General features: G+C 50.9%; 8 protein-coding genes across 8 annotated transcripts; 4 read left to right on the top strand and 4 right to left on the bottom strand.

Moving 5' to 3' along the window:
- Positions 1–299: 299 nt before the first annotated feature.
- Positions 300–955, top strand: GGS25DRAFT_524951 (acetyltransferase; the record flags this gene model as incomplete). The annotated part of the gene is made up of 2 exons (XM_049264703.1): positions 300–580; positions 724–955. 2 exons carry the CDS (start codon positions 300–302, stop codon positions 953–955), a joined length of 513 nt encoding a protein of 170 aa, XP_049114222.1.
- A 992-nt stretch (positions 956–1,947) lies between these two features.
- GGS25DRAFT_524950 (uncharacterized protein) lies at positions 1,948–2,383 on the top strand (the record flags this gene model as incomplete). The annotated part of the gene is made up of 2 exons (XM_049264702.1): positions 1,948–2,039; positions 2,155–2,383. The coding sequence occupies 2 exons, from the start codon at positions 1,948–1,950 to the stop codon at positions 2,381–2,383; spliced, it is 321 nt and encodes a 106-aa protein (XP_049114221.1).
- On the top strand, positions 1,973–3,936 carry GGS25DRAFT_430036 (alpha/beta-hydrolase). Its single transcript, XM_049258650.1, has 2 exons — positions 1,973–2,039; positions 2,155–3,936. The coding sequence occupies exon 2, from the start codon at positions 2,410–2,412 to the stop codon at positions 3,607–3,609; it is 1,200 nt and encodes a 399-aa protein (XP_049114220.1). The 5' UTR covers positions 1,973–2,039; positions 2,155–2,409; the 3' UTR covers positions 3,610–3,936.
- A 332-nt stretch (positions 3,937–4,268) lies between these two features.
- GGS25DRAFT_524948 (NAD(P)-binding protein) lies at positions 4,269–5,177 on the bottom strand (the record flags this gene model as incomplete). Its single annotated transcript, XM_049264701.1, has 2 exons — positions 4,269–4,928; positions 5,049–5,177. The coding sequence occupies 2 exons, from the start codon at positions 5,175–5,177 to the stop codon at positions 4,269–4,271; spliced, it is 789 nt and encodes a 262-aa protein (XP_049114219.1).
- Positions 5,178–6,086: 909 nt separating this feature from the next.
- GGS25DRAFT_524947 (GroES-like protein) lies at positions 6,087–7,459 on the top strand (the record flags this gene model as incomplete). Its single annotated transcript, XM_049264700.1, has 4 exons — positions 6,087–6,143; positions 6,206–6,576; positions 6,635–7,055; positions 7,157–7,459. 4 exons carry the CDS (start codon positions 6,087–6,089, stop codon positions 7,457–7,459), a joined length of 1,152 nt encoding a protein of 383 aa, XP_049114218.1.
- Positions 7,460–7,972: 513 nt separating this feature from the next.
- Positions 7,973–9,494, bottom strand: GGS25DRAFT_430252 (Aldo/keto reductase). Its single transcript, XM_049258651.1, has 3 exons — positions 9,262–9,494; positions 8,273–8,950; positions 7,973–8,213 (listed from the first exon to the last, which is right to left on the bottom strand). Exons 1-3 carry the CDS (start codon positions 9,317–9,319, stop codon positions 7,990–7,992), a joined length of 960 nt encoding a protein of 319 aa, XP_049114217.1. The 5' UTR covers positions 9,320–9,494; the 3' UTR covers positions 7,973–7,989.
- Positions 9,495–10,670: 1,176 nt separating this feature from the next.
- Positions 10,671–12,028, bottom strand: GGS25DRAFT_430014 (putative ER-golgi SNARE complex subunit). Its single transcript, XM_049258649.1, has 3 exons — positions 11,645–12,028; positions 10,931–11,569; positions 10,671–10,866 (listed from the first exon to the last, which is right to left on the bottom strand). Exons 1-3 carry the CDS (start codon positions 11,944–11,946, stop codon positions 10,842–10,844), a joined length of 966 nt encoding a protein of 321 aa, XP_049114216.1. The 5' UTR covers positions 11,947–12,028; the 3' UTR covers positions 10,671–10,841.
- Positions 12,029–13,334: 1,306 nt separating this feature from the next.
- On the bottom strand, positions 13,335–18,046 carry GGS25DRAFT_524944 (uncharacterized protein; the record flags this gene model as incomplete). The annotated part of the gene is made up of 2 exons (XM_049264699.1): positions 13,335–17,035; positions 17,092–18,046. The coding sequence occupies 2 exons, from the start codon at positions 18,044–18,046 to the stop codon at positions 13,335–13,337; spliced, it is 4,656 nt and encodes a 1,551-aa protein (XP_049114215.1).
- Positions 18,047–19,280: the final 1,234 nt, after the last annotated feature.

Here is a 19,280-nt window from a genome sequence, read left to right as displayed (position 1 = left end):
CAATTCATCCACTAAACTTTGGTTTTCGTCGTCATCAACCAATTAGCCTAGAACACTCACGGATCACTTTTACATCTTCTATTCAATATTCTCCATTGTTTTTATTCCATACCTTCATAGATCATCTGTCACATTAGACATTTCATATCGCTAAGGTATCCTTCGGTTTACATAATTATATTCGACATAACACATAGCCACACACGGGCAGTCACCGTGTTCGCTAACTCGTTGCCTTGTCGCACGGTTTCGTACGGTTTCGTGATTCGCAATTCGCAATTCGCAATTCATAATTCGCAATGGCAGAGCAAGCCCTATTCTCGTCCGACCTCATTTCTCCGGATGTTTCTGCTGCCCTCCCCGAAGGCTACACAGCTCGTGCCCTACGAGTATCTGACTATGATGCCGGTTTCCTCGATTGCCTTCGCGTCCTAACCACCGTCGGCGAGATCACCAAAGAGCAATTTGCAGAAAGATATCAGTGGATGGCATCGCAAGACACATACTACGTTCTTGTCATTGAGGACACCGCCAGATCGCAGGTTGTAGGGACTGGAAACCTTCTCGTAGAAAGGAAATTGTAAGCTGTTCCCTCGGATGGCCCCGGCTCGAGAGCCCAAGTATTAAAATCTGACACCCCCCGTACCAATACGGGTAGGTATTGATCTGAACAGGGAGAAATGACTGCTAACACAACGATCTCTCCCTAAATAGCATCCATAGCCTTGGCTTAGTCGGCCACATAGAGGACATCGCAGTCGCCAAAGATCAACAAGGCAAGAAGCTAGGTCTTCGCCTAATCCAGGCTCTCGATTTCATTGCCGAGAAGGTCGGTTGCTATAAGACCATTCTCGACTGCAGCGAAGCGAATGAAGGTTTCTACGTCAAGTGCGGATTTCGAAGAGCTGGGCTAGAGATGGCCCATTACTATAACAACGATAAAAGTAAGGCTTAATAAGCTGCTTGTCTTTTGTTTCGTTTTTTAGCCGCAGAGAAGTTGTAGATGGGATTGGACAACGACATATACCTGATTACCAACCTATGCTGTAACGTCTCTTTAGAATACTCGGCTGACACCGGAATCTTGAAAGAGTCAAAGATTTAGCTTGAGTGAATTGGTTTAGCCGGCTTGGAGCGATTATGGAATACATACGTAAGGGACAAGACTTATATACTGTAGAGTTCGGGTACCTCGGCCAACTACCCTCCCCCCATGGAAGGGTTATTAAGAGCATTGGAAAAAGTGTAGAGCATATTCGGTGACACGTGAAAGAGGGGCTTGTGAATATGCCGCCAACCGTCAACGAGAATATTGAAGACAAACGATTTCGTCACTACACTGCGACGCTGAGTAGAGCTTGGAGAATGCCTGTACTAAGCTCCTCATGGCCTTCTAATTTGGGCTGATGGGTCATACGGTAACGATAACCAACATTATGACAGCTACTCGATCTGAGAATCTCCGAGGCGCGAGTCGCTCGTTCACCAATCCGAGTAGGTCACCAAACTTGGCATCTTACTGTGATGTGTCTGGACGAGTAAAGCTTGGCTTACTCAGATATGAGGGGCGTAGCAGCTCCTCTACGGCATATTCTCATGCTTCGCAGGAGCACATGATACACAGTATAACCGGTGCGATTTTTACCTGGGCACTAGGTATGTACTAGCTCATCTCACTGATGGTTATAAAGCCTCCTCTCGCTCTTGTGCTGCCAAAGATTCACATTATCATAAGTGCCAATATCATTTTTACAAATTCAATCTGATTTGCATGACTTCTACTTAAGGGTTTCCATAGCTATCACACTTACAAAGCTCGTCGGCATTCTCGCCTTAGCTATCCTAATTCGCCTACACACAAATTGTATTTGAATCGGACATTCGTCCGGAGATCCCCAAAGTTCATACCCCGAAGCCACCTCTAGACCAAGCCTAAGTTATTGAGATATGGCTCATAGCAGCAATGCAAGCGTGGTCGTGACTGATCAGGACCTCCGCAACGCTCTGATCCGAACAAATATAGCCTTGCTTCAACGAGAGTATGTCTTGCAATCCCCACCACTGAATTCGGAGGCGTGAACCACAGAAGTAGCACCACTTCACAGCAACCCCCCCCCTTTAAATAGAACACCGTCTAATAGACAACCTACTTAGGGTCCGTGAAAAGAAGCACTGGTACAACAGCCGGCGCGTTGTAGTCCGCAAGCGTAACGGTCGTATTCACCTCTCACGCCTAGGATCACAACAGCACCAGAACGAGTACATATCCGTAGAATACGAAGACGACGAAGAGGAATCCCAAAACAACGATTTCACGTTGGTTGACAAACATCCCCTATCGTCGCGATCTGCCAGCTCTAGCTTCAGTGTCTCTTCAACCTAACCCTCTTTCCACTGAATACTCCCGCCATGACACAAACTGTGGCTTCGAGACCGCCACCTAAGCAATGGCTCATGGGCACGGAGGCGTTCGAGCGCCGCATGCCGCACCATGCCGGCATCCGCGCCCTCTGGGAGACTAAGTGGCGCCAGCCCTGTCGTATGTCGGTGTACCCATTCCACGACGGCCGCTTCGAAGACTTCGAGCCCATCTTCGAATCTCTAATTGCCAAGAATGTCGATGACGGGACATCCGCGGACTACACGCTCGCGTTTATCCCCGTGGCCCAGTCCCTCAATCAACTGGGCGACGGTGCCTCTGTCAAGGGAAATCACGAGGAAGCGTCGAAACTGTACCTGCGTGCTGCATGCGTGCTGCGCATCGCCCGATTCCCCTACATAACTGGGTTCCCGCAGCCCAACGACCCCGCAAAATGGGAGGCCTGGGACCTGCAGAAGAAGATTTACGCCAAGGCCGGGTCTGCCTGGTCACCCAGTCCACTCACCGAGGTCGACATCCCGCATAAATTCGCCAAGGGTGCCGACCGCGACGTCATACCGACGTACGTCCGTGTACCCAGTCCTACTGTTAGCAGCAGCAATGGAAACACAAACATGAACGGGAACGGTCAAGCCCAACAAAAGCACCCCGCCGTGATCCTCCTCACCGGCCTCGACGGCTACAGACCGGACAACACAACCCGATGCGACGAGTTCCTCTCCCGCGGCTGGGCCGCCCTCGTCCTCGAAATCCCCGGCACCGCCGACTGCCCCGCCAACCCATCCGACCCCTCCTCCCCCGACCGCCTCATCGACAGCGTGTTCGCGTGGATGGAATCAGACACCCGCTTCGACATGTCGCGCGTCCTGTGCTGGGGCCTCAGCAGCGGCGGCTACTACGCCGCGCGCGCCGCCCACACGCACCGCGCGCAGCTGGCCGGCGTCGTCGCGCACGGCGCCGGCACGCACCACTTCTTCGACCGCGAGTGGCTCGCGCGCGCCGACGGCCACGAGTACCCGTTCCAGCTGACGCCGGCGCTGGCGACGAAGCACGGGTTTGGGGAGGACGTGGAGGCGTACCTGGAGGGTGCGCGGACGAAGTTCTCGTTGCTGGAGACGGGCGTGCTGGGGCTGCCGAGTACGCGGCTGCTGCTTGTCAATGTGAGACCCCTCCCTTCCTTCCTTCCTTCCTTCATTCCTTCATTCCTTCCTTTCCTTCCCGCTTCTTAACATATACATATACATGTTTTTCTTTTCTTTTTTTTCCTTTTTTTCCTTTTTTTCCTTTTTCTATATATTTGATGATGATGATAAGCAACCTACCTACCTACCTACCTACCTATATACTAACGGCAACAACAACAACAAACAGGGCACCCACGACGGCCTCATGCCCATCGAGGACTCCATGCTGCTCTTCGAGCACGGGTCGCCCAAGGAGGCGCGCTTCTTCACCGGTGCGCTGCACATGGGGTACCCCATGGCGAACGCGTCTGTGTATCCGTGGATGGAGCAGGTTATGGCCTCTGTTAAGTGATTGTTTATATATTATATGCAGTAGGTAGTTGCTTAGGTGTTTTAGGTGTCTAGAAAGATACTTAGATACTTAGGTTAGACAGGTGATTGGCATTGTTCTGACCCGCTACTTGCTGTCTTGGGCAAAAGACCTTCTATTCCTGCCTACGCCGTTTAGGGGGAAAGAAGTGTTAGATAATGTCTTTGTTGTTCGTAGCTCTACATGTACCTAGCTTCCAACACTAGGTATGGCTCATCGTAGCAATAAGGTAGCTAGCTTACCAATGTTCAAGTAGTAACCATGATGGTCTCCTATAGCGCCTAACACTATTTCCTCTTCTATTCCCATAGCTCACAATCCCACCAGCATGCTCTTACCTCCCCATCCACCCCCCATCCACCACCAACGTATGCCCACTAACATACGCGCTGGCCCTGCTCGCCAAGAAAACCGCGCCCCCCTTAAAATCCTCAGGGTCCCCCCACCTCCCGGCCGGTATCCTGGCACTGATGCTCGCGGCCCTCTCCTCGTCCTTGATCAGCGCCTCGTTCATCTCCGTCGCGATGTACCCCGGCGCAATCGCATTGACGTTGACGCCCCTCCCGGCCCACGAGTTCGCAAAGGCCTTGGTCATCTGCGTGACGGCGCCCTTGCTCGCCGCGTACGCGGGCACGTTGAGCCCGCCCTGGAAGGACAGCAGGCTCGCGAAGTTGACGATGCTCCCGCGGCGGCCGGTGGCGGGCGAGGGGGGGAGGGAGAGCATGTGGGCGCCGGCGTCGCGGGTGAGGGTGAAGACGGCGTCGGCGTTCACGCCCATGACGGCGCGGTAGTCGGCGTCGGGGAAGGCTTCGGGGGGGTGCCGGATCTGGATGCCGGCGCAGTTGATGAGGATGGTGATGGTGTGGCCGTCGGCGAGGACGGAGGGGACGATGCGGGAGACGTCGGAGGGGATGGTCAGGTCGGCGGTGTAGATGTGGGCTTTGCGGCCGAGCTTTTCGATGGCGAGTTTGGTTTCGGTCGAGGCTGTGGAGCGCTGTGTTTGATGTGTGAGTATAGGGTTTGGGGTTATTTTGTTATTTTTACTGCTTTTTTATTTCCTTGGAATTTATTTCCTTTGAACGGGGTGGTAGATGTCAATGGCTGGTGTACATACCTGAACTAGTATTATATCAGCACCTGCCTCAGCGAGACCTATGGCGACGTATTGGCCGATTCCTCTGGTTCCGCCGGTTATGAGGGCTGTCTCGCCCTGGAGGGAGAATAGTGAAGATCCGGTTGCCATGGTGTGTGAATGTGAGGCGGTTGTAATATGTAAGGGCCAGTGTATTGCGTGAAACCCCGATAGAGTATCAATCTCATCGATTTATTAATTTTAGAACTTTGGAACTTTAGATAGTATGTACGTAACTAGAATGATTCTCCCCTTTCCGCATTCGGAGCTAAGTGGTGATTAGATCAAACCGAACAAAAAGCCAGTTTCTTAACACCAAGATGAAAATACAGAATACATGCCAGGTGGACAAATTGGGTCAAAATCGGCGAGCTATAACACTATAACCTAGATACTTCCAACGCGCCCCCCTATTACTAGTATACTACACTCCCCTCATTGTAACTTGAATCGCCCCTCACTTTTTAACTTTTCACTAACCAAGGCATTCCCTGAAGCGGGGTAGGGTTGGGGAAGGTAATGGAGATATTTCAATGTTCGGCTACAAACGATGATTTCTACCGAGTCTAGGTACTATATACGCCGGTTATACTTGGGCAGTCTATCTAGCATGTACTACTAATAGTACCTGTGCTAGATATTATCGAGACCAGGAAGTTCCCTGACAACCCCCATTCACCCCGCAAAGAAACCATGGTAGCCTTAGCTTCACGGGGTAATGCCAGAATCCAGATGAAACTAGGCCAGTGAAGTAAGTGATATACATAATATGAATGTACCTAGTATTGATTATAGGTACTAGGTAACTAGGTTGGTAGCGCCAGTGGATTATCAAAGTGAGCTCCGTCGTCGGTTGACGATGTCACTGTATTGCTTCTATTCTAACTTTCTCATTTCTTTCAACTTCGCTCCCCTAAATCCTAAATGAATTGGATGCTTTCTGTTTGAAAACCTGAACTAAGAAAGTTTTAATCGATAATAAGAATTCGTCGTTGAGACGAATTGGTAAATAGAGTAAAGATGAGCGCCACTGACGTTAAGGCGTCTGTGCTTCATGCCGCAACAGATGTTCGGATAGTAAGTCTCCTCTCAGACAAAGGGCAGATATAAAAAGGGAAAAATGCTTACAAAAGTAACAGGAAACCCGGCCACTACCCGTCCCAAGCCAAGGAGAAATCCAGGTAGCCGTACAAGCAACTGGTCTCTGCGGCTCCGACCTCCATTACTTTCGTCACTTCCGCAATGGCACCATCCAAGTCCGGGAACCACTGACCCTCGGTCACGAGTCTGCCGGCATCGTCGTGGCTATCCCGTCAAGCGGATCCCCATTCCAAGTCGGCGACCGCGTCGCCCTCGAGGTCGGCCTGCCCTGCGAGCAATGCGAGCTGTGTCTCGCCGGCCGCTATAACATCTGCCGCGGTATGAACTTCCGCAGCTCCGCTAAGGCCTTCCCGCATTTTCAGGGTACCTTGCAGGAGAGGATCAACCACCCGGCTAAGTGGTGCCACAAGTATGTTGTCTGCCTTACTCTGTACTTGGACGATGCTAACCTGAAGAAAAATCTGAAGGCTGCCAGACACCCTAACCCTCGAGCACGGCGCCATAGTCGAGCCCCTGTCCGTTGCCATGCATGCGCGGGACCGCGCGAGCATTACTCCCGGGTCCACGGTACTAGTCCTCGGCGCCGGGGCCGTAGGTCTGCTCTGCGCTGCCGTGAGCAAGGTGGCCGGTGCCAAAACCGTCGTCATCGCGGACATACTGGAAGACCGGGTGAAATTCGCCGTTGACAACGGATTTGCTGACGCCGCGTTCACGGTGCCGATCCCTGCGACGAGACCGGAAACGATAGAGGATAAGCTTGCGTACGCTCAGGACGTAGCGGCGAAGCTTAAGGCCTTACAGGTTGCGGGGGCAGAGAATGGGGTTGGGGAGGCAGCGGTGACGTTTGAGTGCACGGGTGTTGAGTCGTGCATGCAGACGGCGATATATGTTCGTTACCCTTTTTCCAATCTCTCTACCCCTAACACCCCCACGCCCACCCCCTATTCCTCCTTCCCTCCTTACAATACAAGCAACTAACACCCACCAAGGCAACCCAACCCGGCGGCAAAGTCATGATCATCGGCATGGGCGCGCCCGTGCAAACCCTCCCCATCATGGCCGCATCCCTAAAAGAAGTGGACCTCGTCGGCGTCTTCCGCTACGCCAACGCGTACCGCAACGCCATCGACCTCCTCGCGAGCAACAACCCCTTGTTCCCCGACGTGCAGAAGCTGGTCACGCACCGGTTCCGCGGGTTGGAGAATGTGCCTGCGGCGTTCGACACGGCGGCGAAGGTCAAGGATGAGAGGGGGGAGTTGGTTATTAAGGTTATGGTGGATATGACGGCGTAGGTAGGTAGTAGATCCAATATATGGAGGCAGGTAGGGAGTTGAAGTTTATTTGCTTGAAAATATTTATAGATTTCTCGACGGATGGCTATGTCGGTGTGAGTGAAAGTGTTCGTGCAAGAAAAGGGGTGTATAGGTGCATGTGATACCATCCAGGATTGAATATACCTATGAGATGTTCCTATATGCAGTCATACAAGTAGGTATCTGTGAGATAATTGGTTCATTGATTGATTGATGGAAACCTTGGAAACTAACTATATTCTCTACTCTCATGTATATCACTTCTATCAAAAGAGAACACGAAATAACGAAATATGTTCTCTTCTATTATGCGATAGAGAAATGTCTAGTTAGGTTATAGTTAGACGTGACCAGTCAACTAGCTAGCCTAGATGATGCATTCATCTGGCTGCCCAAGTACCTACCTATGTATCTCAACATTTGGCGTCTCGAGATTACCCACCTCCTATATGTATAACTAGATCTTCCATATACAAACCAACCCAACCCCCCCCCCAATAACCACCATTCTAAACACCATTAGGCAAAGCCCTCCCCTCATTCTTGTCGGGAAACCCGAAGTTGATGCCGAAGGGCGGGTAGACGTAGCGCTCGACCCGTCCCTCCTTCACGAGGCGCTCCGAGTACTCGTCCAGGATCCGCAGGTCCTCGGCGTCGAGGTCGACGAGCTCCAGGTTCGCCTTGATGCGCGACGCGGTCACTGACTTGGCGAGGACCGTGGAGCCGCGGGCCACTGTTGTTGTTTTCGTGGTTAGCATTTCCTTTTTTTTTGGGGGGGGGGAAGGTACTAACCATGATAACTCAACAACACCGCCACGGGCCCCGTGCCCTTCCGCTCCGCGACCTTCGCCACCGGCTCGCTGCTTAGCAGCGGGCCCCCCGTGCTGCCCAGCGGACTGTACGCGACCACGTGGATGCCCTTCGCGCGGCACAGGTCCACGACCTCCTGCTGCGGCAGCGCCGGGTGGTTCTCGATCTGGTTGATGGCCGGCACGACCTTGGCGTGCGCGAGCAGCTGCTTCAGATAGACCTCGCTATAGTTGCACACGCCGATGCCCCTGACCTTGCCGCCCGGCAGCAGCGCCTCCATCTGGCGCCAGGTGGCGACGTGGTCGTGGTCCCACAGGATGTCCCTGGAGCCGTCGGGGAGCTTGGGGAAGCGGTCGTCGTTGCCGCGCGGGTTCATGCCGACGGGCCAGTGCACGAGGTACAGGTCCACGTAGTCCAGCCCCAGGGCCCGGAGGGACTTGTCGAGCCCGACCTCGGCCCGCCCGCTGTACGTGTTCCACAGCTTCGTCATCACGAACACCTCCTCCCGCTTCACCACGCCCGAGGCGAACGCCGCCTTGAGCCCCTGCCCCACCTCCTCCTCGTTCCCGTAGCAGTACGCCGCGTCGATCAGCCGGTAGCCCACGCGCAGGGCGTACTCGACCGAGGCGGCGACTTCGCCGGGGGCGGCTTGCCATGTGCCTGTTGGGGGAGGGGGAGATAGTGTCAGTTTAAGTTCTTATGTATTCTTTTTTTTATGGCGGGCTGGGTGGGATATGAGGGGCAATGGTGTTTGCGCTGGGACGATATAAAAAAAAAAAAAGAAAAGGCACGGGAGGGGTTGATCCATGGGAGAGTTTATCTACGATGATTGTCCGTATATCTCAATTTCAATCTCAATCTCATAGAGATTAGAAGATATAAAACGGGACGATGATAGACGACAACGTAGCACAACGATGCAATACAAGACGAGACGAGACGAGCCAAGACAGTGAAAGAAAGAAACATACCGAACCCGATGGCGGGGATCTCCTGGCCGGTATTCAGCTTGAAGGACTTGGGAGCCATCGTGGGTTATTCGTTAGGTGAGTGAGTAAGTAAGTGTGACTAAGTGAGTACGCTGAACAGGTGAGTGGATGAGTAGGCAAGTGAGCAGGTCTTAAAGGGTTGAAGGTTAGGTTATCGTCAAAGTTATGGCTACAACTCAAAGAGATTCAGACTACTAGGTAGATAAGTCGGAGACGAACAACATTGAAATAATAAACGAATAAGTCTAGGTATAGCCTAGGTTAGGTTAGTTAGCCAGATAGATGTCGCATTTTCCAAGGAGTCCGATATTATAGGATAATGCTACGACTACTAACTACTACTTACTTACTATGCCGCCTACCTATCTACCTAAGTAGGGGGGCATGTGCCTAGAAGTTATTATGACACATCCGGCAAAATACATAGCGAGCTACGTTGAATATCCAACCTTGGAAGTCTAATCGCTTGGCTGAGATGTAGCTATAACGTTTAAGGGGGGCATCGTCGATTTTACCCGGTTCTCGCAGTGCCTGGGGATTTAGAACCTAAGTACAATACATACTAGCGATATACCCCGCCATCTGTATGTAGTAGGTGGGTGCTGCTACGGTGGGTGTTTTAACAAATATAGTCTCAGAATATCAACTCTCTCTTTTTAACAGATCCATTGGTTTATAAAGAGAGTATCATATCAAAATATCAGCAATGAGTAGGTATAAAACCTGCTTGCCTCTTATAAAGCCAAACCTCGAAAACAAGGGTGTAATATAAGTACGTGGGACAAGTCCTCTATACCCATAGTGCTATACATGCTGTATATACAACGAGGGGCGGAACTTCTCGGCTAGATGTAACCCGAGTGCGGAATACTTAAGTTATACCGATTACAACATGTACACGGATCTTCAAACCAGTTATTGAAATACCAGATATCAGACTTGGTAGTAGACTACTAGGTTAGATACCTGTTCAATGTTCTACATATGTATAGGTAGGTACACACCAAAAACACCACCGCATCTCAACTGCCTGCGCTCTCTTACACACTTGCACACTTGCACACAACACATACACCTATGCACCTCCAGGGATATCTACATATCTGCCATGTACCTAGGTAAATAAGTAGGCATATAGCGGGATGAACACTCCATAGGTAACTATTGTATCCTACACAGTACTCACCAACACACCAGCTAGCCAGCCCGCCGGCATACATGCATAGCTACACATGCTACCTAGTACCCTCAAATAGCAGTGGTAGTACATAGGTATACATGCATGCATGCATGTCATTACAACAATTGTATAAAAAAACAAACAAAAAAAAAAGTAGGTAAGTCTCTCTCTCTCTCATCTACCAGCCGGATCTGGAACGGATATCAAGAGTACCAATACCTAGGTAGTAGGTAATAATGTTAATGTACAAAAAGTTTTCCCTTTTAAAAAACGAAGCGAAAATAAGGTAAATATAGTAGTACACCAGCGTCGCTACTAATAACGTCTCGTCTCGTCTCATCCCGTTTCGTTTCACCCTTGTGTTTGTTTCTTTCTTTCTCGCCTAACCCGCTATGAGAACCCATAATCTGCGGAACTGGTTAGCTGGGATACTCACATTCCCGAGGAGGGAGGGAGGGGGATAATGCTCACAGGAAAAATATCATTAATACACCAAACATCTTGGCGATCAGCCATCGATTGCTTGATACGCGTGACCAGTACTTCAACAACTCTCGCTGCGCTCCCTGCACATTGTCGACCACATCCTCCGTATTGGCGTCGATGCGCTGGATCATCTCGCTCTGCTCCGCCACCATTTGCGCAAGCTGCCCGAAAATGGATCCTAACTCGCTAATAGTCTTCTCGATTGCCTCGATTGCTTCGCCTCGTTGTTGTATGTAGGAGTTTTGCGGCGCGGCCTCTTCCATCATAAGCATTTGTTGGTCGTTTACCGGATTTAGCGATAGTAAGTCCGCACCGGGCGAAGGTGTGCCTCGGTTAGGTGTTGCGTAAAGCGGACTGGCTGATTGTTGTTGGAGGGCCGGTTGCGCATGTTGGGATACCGAAGAGATGAAGTTTTCGGTGCGCGATCGCGATGCTTGTATGTTCTTGGTTCGAACCTCGAGCACATCCTTGAAGTTGGCGCCCACGTCACTGAGCTTTCCTTGTAGCATAAGAACAATATTCTTATTGTGCTCGCCCTCCTGGTCCGCCTTGGGGTGCATTTGTCGCGACAGCGTCTGTAGTCCACTGATCTGCTGATTTAATGAAGAGAGATCTTGTTTTATTCTAGTTACAAAAAACCCATGTTAGTAACAGCCTACGTGACGATATTCAGGGATTCGGAAAGCAGGGATTATATACATGAATGTGAGCTCGTTGATCTCGATAGGCCGGTCATCGAATAGCGTCTTGCGTTTTGCCAGCTGCGCGAGCTTTTCCAATTTCCCCATGGTAGCAGCAATCCCGCGCCCTATCTCGGCCGCGCGTCTCGCGAACTCGGAGCGCCGATGCGGTTGCGCATCGCCATTGGCGGCAGATTTTTGTGAGTCGGTTAGGAGTGATCTTCTTTGTGCGCTAATCTTAGACGAAGCCTGTCGTCTTTGCACCTGGGTTAGGACGGACTTGAACTCGGACGTTCGGTCTTGTATCGACGTGACGGCCATCCTGACGCGCGCCGAGCCGGCAAGGTAGAGTAGGAAATGTGGTGTAGTAAACCGGATCTGGACAAAATAGGACAATAGGTTGTTCGAGTGGCTACGTCAATGCGAAAGTGGACCAAGGTAAGAGGTTAGAACTGAACAAAAGTCGTCGCCGGCGGAGAAAGTAATCAAGGGAAAAGGGAATGAAGAGAAGTCGTTAGCAGTAAGATGTTTCGGGAAAAGCGGCTAAAGAAGTTGGGAAGTTGGAAGAGTTGGGAGAGAGTTGCGAAGGTAAGGTAAAGTATTATTAAGGTTAGGGTAATAATAAAATTATTAATGCTTAAGATCTTTGTCTTATTGTAAAACAAAAAAGACGTAAGAGGTGGATTCTTTGGAGAATTGTATGACTTCTGTCGAGCGTCGAAACTTCCCAGCTTGATTTGAGTTCGAGGTTTGGTTGGTAGGTTGGTACGAAAGAGATTAGACAGATTGGACTTCAGCCTTAAAACTCTCCTGAGGCCACCATGTTTAATTGCAGGCACAGCGATGTCGAACTGTGGCGGTGCTGAGATTGCGTAGTGCCTCCATACATAGTACCTAGTATGCAGGGCTATTTTTATGGCTTATGATGTCACCTGTTCACCAGATAAATACCTCGGTACCTACTAAGGTTACGTGATTCCATTTACTATGTATTCGCCTTTCTTCTTCACGTTAAATCGTACTACTATACACATAAGTTTTGTTAAATATAAAGAAGTTCCAGTATAACAACGCCTTTCTTCATTAAAAATGATAAAAATACTAACAATTAGTACATTAGCTAGGGTGTGTATAGGTAGGTATAGATAGGTAATGCGTAACGCCAAAAGCAAAGAAGGGATTCCAAGATAGCTCAGATAAACGGAGACGACATTGAGTACATAAATAAAGTGACGTGTCTGGGCTAAGCTAAGCAGGTATATAGGTGGTATGTACCTAGGCATGTAAATAAGCAAGTACTAGGCTAGGTAGGTGTATATAGTAGATATCAGTATAGGTGTGTAGGTATATAGGCAGGCAGGTAAAACATCGAATTCCAACATCATCCATCACATCCCATTCCTCCAAGCATGAATACTAGGTAATAATAAACGATTCTTTTTATGTTTCCGCTTCGTGATGAGTGATACAGAAAATATCCAAGAAAGAAAAAGGAGACGACCGAAAAAAAGAGCCATCCTAGGTATTCTAAGCTTCCATCATCCCCTCTTCCATCCGTAGATTCAAGGCCAAAAAAGATATATATGATATATAGGTAGGTATATAGGTAGGTATAATAAATAGTAAGGGAATTTTGATGATGAATGTAGTATGTCACGTCACGTCACTTTCGCTTCTTCACGTCTCCACGTCTTCGCTTCTTCGCTTCTTCACTCCCAATCACCAAACTCACCCGCGCCGTACGGATTCCACTCCTGGCCGGGATACGAGGTCGCGCTCATGACGGGCATGCCATCGTCGTCATCATTCACAGCCGCCAACTCGACGGGCTGGTCGACCAAGATCTTCTCTTCGGGCTCGGCTGGGTGCATCTGGATCTGGATCTGTGCCACCGCGGGCGAGGGGGTCGAGCGGTCTGAGTCCGGGTCTCCGAATCCCGCGTCCCGCATCACCACTCCACCCCCTGCTCCAATGCTAGCGGCACCTTCAGTGGCAGCAGCAGCAGAGCCGGCACCATTGACGCCCTTCCGGCTTCTTTCAGACCCGGCGTACGAGCCTGCGTACTTGGTGTTGTCCTCGTACACTGCCTCCCTGCCTAGCCCTATCCCCAGCCCCTGAGGCTGCTGGGTGTGCTCTTGGCCCGGCCACTGTGCCTGGTTCTGGCCTGGGGGATGGTTTAGCAAACGACCACCCATACGCGGTGTAGCATCATATATGTCGCCGTTTTCCTTATTGTCATCAGCACGGCTGATGCTGATGTTCAGATGATCAGCACTGTCGTGAATGCTGCTACTTGACATCGGGTAACCGTATCCCGTGAACACCGGGATCCCTGGTGCACCTGGCGGGGGCTCAGGGCTCACGGTCATAGCGCGATTGCCCATGATATCGGGGCTTAAAGAATTATTATTAATTCGGGGCGGCTGCTGCTGCTGCGGCTGTTGTATTTGTGGCTGCTGCTGCTGTTGCTGATGTTGATGTTGCTGCTGCTCATTGGCATTGTTATTAAGAGCTACTGTGCTCATTTTGCTCACGAGACGGCTAGCGGACGAAGAAGATCCCTCGGATGGATGAGGGGACTCGCCAACTCTGGCTGGTTGGAAGGGGCGGACTGCCAGGGTAAAAGGTTCGATATCCGGGGATCCGGGTTGGAGGATGGTAGGATGCGCGGTATTCATGGCTGTGACGATGTGCTGCGGCTGCGCGCGTTGGCTGACATCGTTATCGTTTGGCGGGGACACCCTCAAGCCCGTAGGTTTAGGTTGGCCGTGGGGAGCAAACTGGCCAGCCTCGCTTTGTAGTTTCGGAGTGCGCACACTATCTGGCGCGCTGCCCCAATTGGAACTAGATGGGGTTGGCGCTTCCAAATTTTGTTCTTGCTGGTTGTTAATATGTGTTGTGATTTGAGGTTGGTGAGATGCCTGAGCATTTCTAGCTTGAAAAGACGCGTTCTGGGCGACTTCGTGATCGTATTGGAATCTATCATGTGGCCGCGGAGGAGGGGGAGTTGGTGCCATGTCCAAAAAGGTGCCTTGATCCGATGGTGTCGGAGTTACCGACCCGGAAGAATGCTGGCCCTGGATAGACGGCGTTGGGAGGCCCGGTTGACCAGGTTGTGTAGGAAATTGGCCATTTGGAGCACCGCGAGAATCCCATCGCGGCTGTTGAGCACCTGGCGGCACGACCGTCTGGAATTGCTGAAGTGATGCAGCCGGTGGGCTAGGACGACCAATATTATATGGTGAAGGAGCTATCATACCCGGATTACCATAGCCGTGGACGGCTTCGTACCCACGAGGGATAGGGACTACGTCGTATCGAGGCTCGACCTGCTGCTTAGACGCTCGGCGTTGTTGGCCGGGTGCGGAAGCTTTCGCACCTTTCATCTGAGGATTTTGACCACGACCCATTCCCATCTGCATCTGGGGCGGCACCGGACCGTTTACTGCTCCATGCATCATCGGGGGCACCATTCCCTTTTGTCCTGGTGGCAACTGGCCCCTGCCTTGGCCAGGCCGCATTGAACCTTGCTGTAAGTTCGTCATGGGGCCAAGTGGTCCTGCGGGCGACGGGCCGCTGATCTGCGGACCTTGACCGGGGTGTTGAGCCCGCATCATATTGGGAGGTATTTGGTGACCAGGTGGAGGTCTTTGTTGTTGACGAGGTTGGCTGTTGGGCTCGGACTGCTTACTGCCTCGTTTAAATGCACCGAGGAACTTGGATGCAGCGCTCTTCTCTTTCTCCTTCAACTCTTTTGTAGGCGGAGGAGTTGTTTCAATATTTCTGCCTTTCGTGTCAACCCCGAAGAACTTTGATAAGGTGCTTTCGGGTGCATTAGTAACGAAGTTAGAAGGCCCTCCCGTCATATGTTGATAAGGCCCTATGGGCGGTGAATTAGCAAAAGGGCCATTGGGTACCCAACCAAGAGGACCTTGACCCGGCGGTGACATGCCAGGCCGGCCTTGAAGACCTTGGCTCGCTAAACCCGGTAGCTGTCTGTCTTGTAAACTCATCGGTCCTCTTGGGGAAAATTGTCCAGAACCCGACGTTCCTGGGGAATTTACTTGCCCAGGTTGCGGTAGCATCGGGGGATGTCCTGGTGAAGGGAGGGATGTCTGGCGCACATGTCCTAGTTTACCAAGAGTGGGGCTTTGCTGGCCAGACGGAAGCTGACTTGACAGCCTCTCATCGTCATCTCCGGCCCCGGGCTGAGACCCTGAATCATTGGGGATTGCTTGTGGCATAAAATTTTTGGTGGGGGTCGAGCCAGTTGGTGTCCCACCCCGCCCCGGAGTGCCAGAGCCAACGGGCTTCCTGTTAGGTGTGGTTCGCATTACTGGCGAGCCATTGAACCGTTCCCGAGATCCATCATCGCCTTGTGCAGTAGATGGTCGCGTATTTGGTTGAGATCCTTGCTTGTAGGGTATCTGGGGTCTCTGGAGAGGTGAAATGGGGGTTCCACTGCCTTGCTGGCTTTGAGTGGAAACCGTTATTTCCGACGGTCGCCGTATCGCAACCGCCTGTGCCATTCCAAAGAATTGCGGAGACACGGGTGATGCCATGTTGTTTTCCCGGGCATTTAGGGTATTTAGTGGGCCAGCCTGCATAGATCGTGGGATGCCCTGTGGCCCTGGCAGGCCCTCCTGGATGGGAGGTCGTTGGCTAGTATACATTGGATGCTGGTTGAGTGGTTGCGCGGAAGATGGCATTTGTCCAGGTCGGGCCTGATAACCAGGCTGCCCAGGTTGTGTAGGGAATGGAGGTAGGGGTCGATGGCCTGGTGGTGGCATTTGCTGGTTCGGTTGATTTGGCTGATTCGGTGGCCTCGACTCTGGGCCCTTCACCCCTGGTTTATTGTGTGTATTAAATAACCCGCCTAAGAACCCGCCGCCATGTTTCTTGTCATGTTCGTCCTCTCCACGAGCATGCTGGTTTTCAGCAGGTCGAGGTCCGCCTCCGCTTCCATTACCTCGCCCCATCCCCATTGGACCTTGTTGCCCGGAGGGACCCGAGCTGGGTGGAAACCCCGTCTGGGCCCGAACCGGCCCTTGTGGCGAGGGCCTCGCGGATTGCTCGTCCTTTAAACCATCCTTTGCATTTGCAACCCCTTTGATCATTCCTCTGAGCTCTGATAACCGCTTCTTCATCGACGCGGGTTCTGGCCCTTCATCATGATCCCACATAGAAGTTTTTGGGACCCCGAGATTAGATTTTTGCTTCGGTTGATATTTATCGTGGCTGCTGAAGAATGAGCGCTTTTCCTTTCCGTTTTGGTCCGGGTGCTGGGAGCCTGCGTCAGAGCCCGTATTGCGCCGATTACTTAAACTGAAAATTCCTGATCCTCTCCTGCCTCCTTCCTTTGGTTGATCATCACTCGTAACACTAGAGACGGAGACCTCCTCAATTTGAACTAGTTTATCACTACATTAGTTACTGGACTGTTGATATTAGTTTGGTGATACTTACTGTCCATTTCCTTGTTGAGCTCATCGCTCCGCGCCCCTCCTTGATTTACCATATCATTAGCTTGGCCCTGTATAAAGGGATGACCAGGCGGGCGCGAGTGTGGGATTTGACCATGGGATTGCTCTAGTCCGTGAGGATGAGGGGGGATAAACAGACCACATCCTTCGTACCGTTTCGCTGATACCGGAGGTGTACTTCCACTATTACCCCTAAGTCGTGTTTGCGACATTCCTGGCCCTTTCGGTACTGACAGATCCTCAGTTTCCTTTTCGTACCCATAGTTTTCTTGGTGCTGCTGCGATGGACTATTTGACCCGGCACGGTTTCTGTGTTGAATTAAGGGTTTGGAAAGTTGCGACTCCTCTAGCTTCCATGGACCGGGAGGAAATTGTTTGATAGGGTAGCCAGCCATCGCTGGGACAAAGGTTCGCGGTGCGTTAGGTTGTCCGTACACCGGGCCAAATTGATTTGGCTGAGCGGAGGGACCACCCCGGTCCATCATCATCGGTTGCTGAAATCCATTAGGCTGACCACCCCCTCTACCGACAGGAATTCCGTTCTGATTTTGAGCTAGACCGTTCGTGGGAGCAGAATGCTGTTGGAATGGTGCCTGGGCAAGATTCTGAGAATTGTTATGGGAATGACCCGGTGTACGACTGTCCTGGCTTATATCGCGTGTATGCTTATGTGTATGCTCGTTACCGTTTTGGTAGTCGGCATCTTTCTCTACGGGAGGTGCAGGCGGCGTAGACTCATTATCGGAAGACCCAACTGGGGACGGAACGCTATCATCTTCATCACTGCCAAGCTTTTTTCTTGACATGAGGTCGAAGGTTGAAGTGCGACGGATGGGCGGCAAGGGAGTGAAACCAGATGCTGGCTGGGTTTCTCGTAGGTTGGAATCGCCGAAATCTGGCGAATGTGGCCTGTCCTCGGCCATGGGAACGGTCATCATCGTGGAAGGTAGTTGGCGGATTGGACCGATGGTAACCAGGGCTGAGAGATTGTAAGATATTACTTGGGCGCATTAACTCAATCCACTGTAGGCAACAAGATGCGCAACATCATGTTGAAAATCACTCTAGTTCAGGAGCTGACGCAGAACCTGCTGCAATGATATGCTACCGGCTGTATCGACCAACTTATGGCTTATAGCGCCCTTCTAATTCCAAAAGTCGAGTCCAAAAAAGCTTGGTGGGTTCTAGTGAGCGCGCCACACACAAACACGCACACGCACACGCAATTGGCGAGTAGTCGACGGGGACTCGTCGTGTTTGTCGTCGTCGTAGTCTTCTTCTTCGTCGTTGTCGCAACAATCGTAGTTTGCGAATTTCGAGTGTGTGTAGGATTATATTATATATTCTCGGTACGTTGACCAAGTCGGAACCGAGAGCGATGAGTGGCAGAAAGTCCTGGGTAGCGAAAGGTGCGGATTCCCCTTAATTAAAATGATTATAGTGAGCGGTCTAGGACTTGTCGAAAGGGTGGAATATTATGAGTGGTTGGCAATGATGCCGGGTTGGAGCAGTTTGAAGTCACGAGGTACCGACTACTGACCTACGGCGTAAGTATCACCTACTACCTACTAGGTAGGGTAGGTAGATAGGTATAGATAGTTAGTAGGAATGTATCTGTAAATAAGTAATGAAAAATTAGTGACGGTAGGAGACAACGCTCTCGTCTTTTTTTTTGAAAATCGCGGGATCTGGAATTGAAATTGCTAGGATGTCAGGATGGGAGCTAGATGGACGGATGGGATGGGGATGGAGACGGGGACCAAGACGAAGATGAGGAACGAGGACGAGAATGGTACCTAGAAGATCCAGTTTTTTATTGATTAACTGGCTCCCCCAGAAGCTGGAGCTGGCTGAAAAATGAATACGGCGTGATGGTTGGTCAGGCTCAAGATAATCCTGGTCTGGTCTACCTACAATTGTATGATATGTACGTATCAGTAAGTAAGTAATAAGTATATCTATATACATGCACGTGTATGTTATGCATAACTGCATTTGTAGCCTTTAGTAACATTGAATGTATCAAAGTTGGTCTATATGTAACTATATTCAATGTTATATATCTGTTTCAGTAGCTGGGTAGCTGTAAGAAGCATCAATGATAGCTCCGACAATTCGGATGATGGATATGTATGAATGGAGACATGAATCTCAAATTTACTACCTTCATGT

Source organism: Hypoxylon fragiforme (assembly GCF_022984875.1).
Source record: "Hypoxylon fragiforme strain CBS 206.31 chromosome Unknown GGS25scaffold_8, whole genome shotgun sequence".
In the NCBI taxonomy this organism is placed as follows: Eukaryota; Fungi; Ascomycota; class Sordariomycetes; order Xylariales; family Hypoxylaceae; genus Hypoxylon; species Hypoxylon fragiforme.
The sequence above is the reverse complement of the archived record's forward strand: the minus strand, read 5'-3'. Positions and strand labels throughout refer to the sequence as shown.

What these genes read in the sequence shown, in the direction of transcription:
- GGS25DRAFT_430252 (XM_049258651.1), bottom strand. Translation starts at nt 9,319, where the DNA reads ATGGCTCCCAAGTCCTTCAAGCTGAATACCGGCCAGGAGATCCCCGCC. An exon ending in GATCCCCGCCATCGGGTTCG is followed by an intron (nt 8,951 to 9,261) that starts GTATGTTTCTTT and finishes CTCCCCCAACAG; the next exon opens with GCACATGGCAAGCCGCCCCC. An exon ending in GGTGTTGTTGAGTTATCATG is followed by an intron (nt 8,214 to 8,272) that starts GTTAGTACCTTC and finishes AAACAACAACAG; the next exon opens with TGGCCCGCGGCTCCACGGTC.
- GGS25DRAFT_430036 (XM_049258650.1), top strand. Translation starts at nt 2,410, where the DNA reads ATGACACAAACTGTGGCTTCGAGACCGCCACCTAAGCAATGGCTCATG.
- GGS25DRAFT_430014 (XM_049258649.1), bottom strand. Translation starts at nt 11,946, where the DNA reads ATGGCCGTCACGTCGATACAAGACCGAACGTCCGAGTTCAAGTCCGTC. An exon ending in ATCAACGAGCTCACATTCAT is followed by an intron (nt 11,570 to 11,644) that starts GTATATAATCCC and finishes TTTTGTAACTAG; the next exon opens with AATAAAACAAGATCTCTCTT. An exon ending in GTATTAATGATATTTTTCCT is followed by an intron (nt 10,867 to 10,930) that starts GTGAGCATTATC and finishes CCAGTTCCGCAG; the next exon opens with ATTATGGGTTCTCATAGCGG.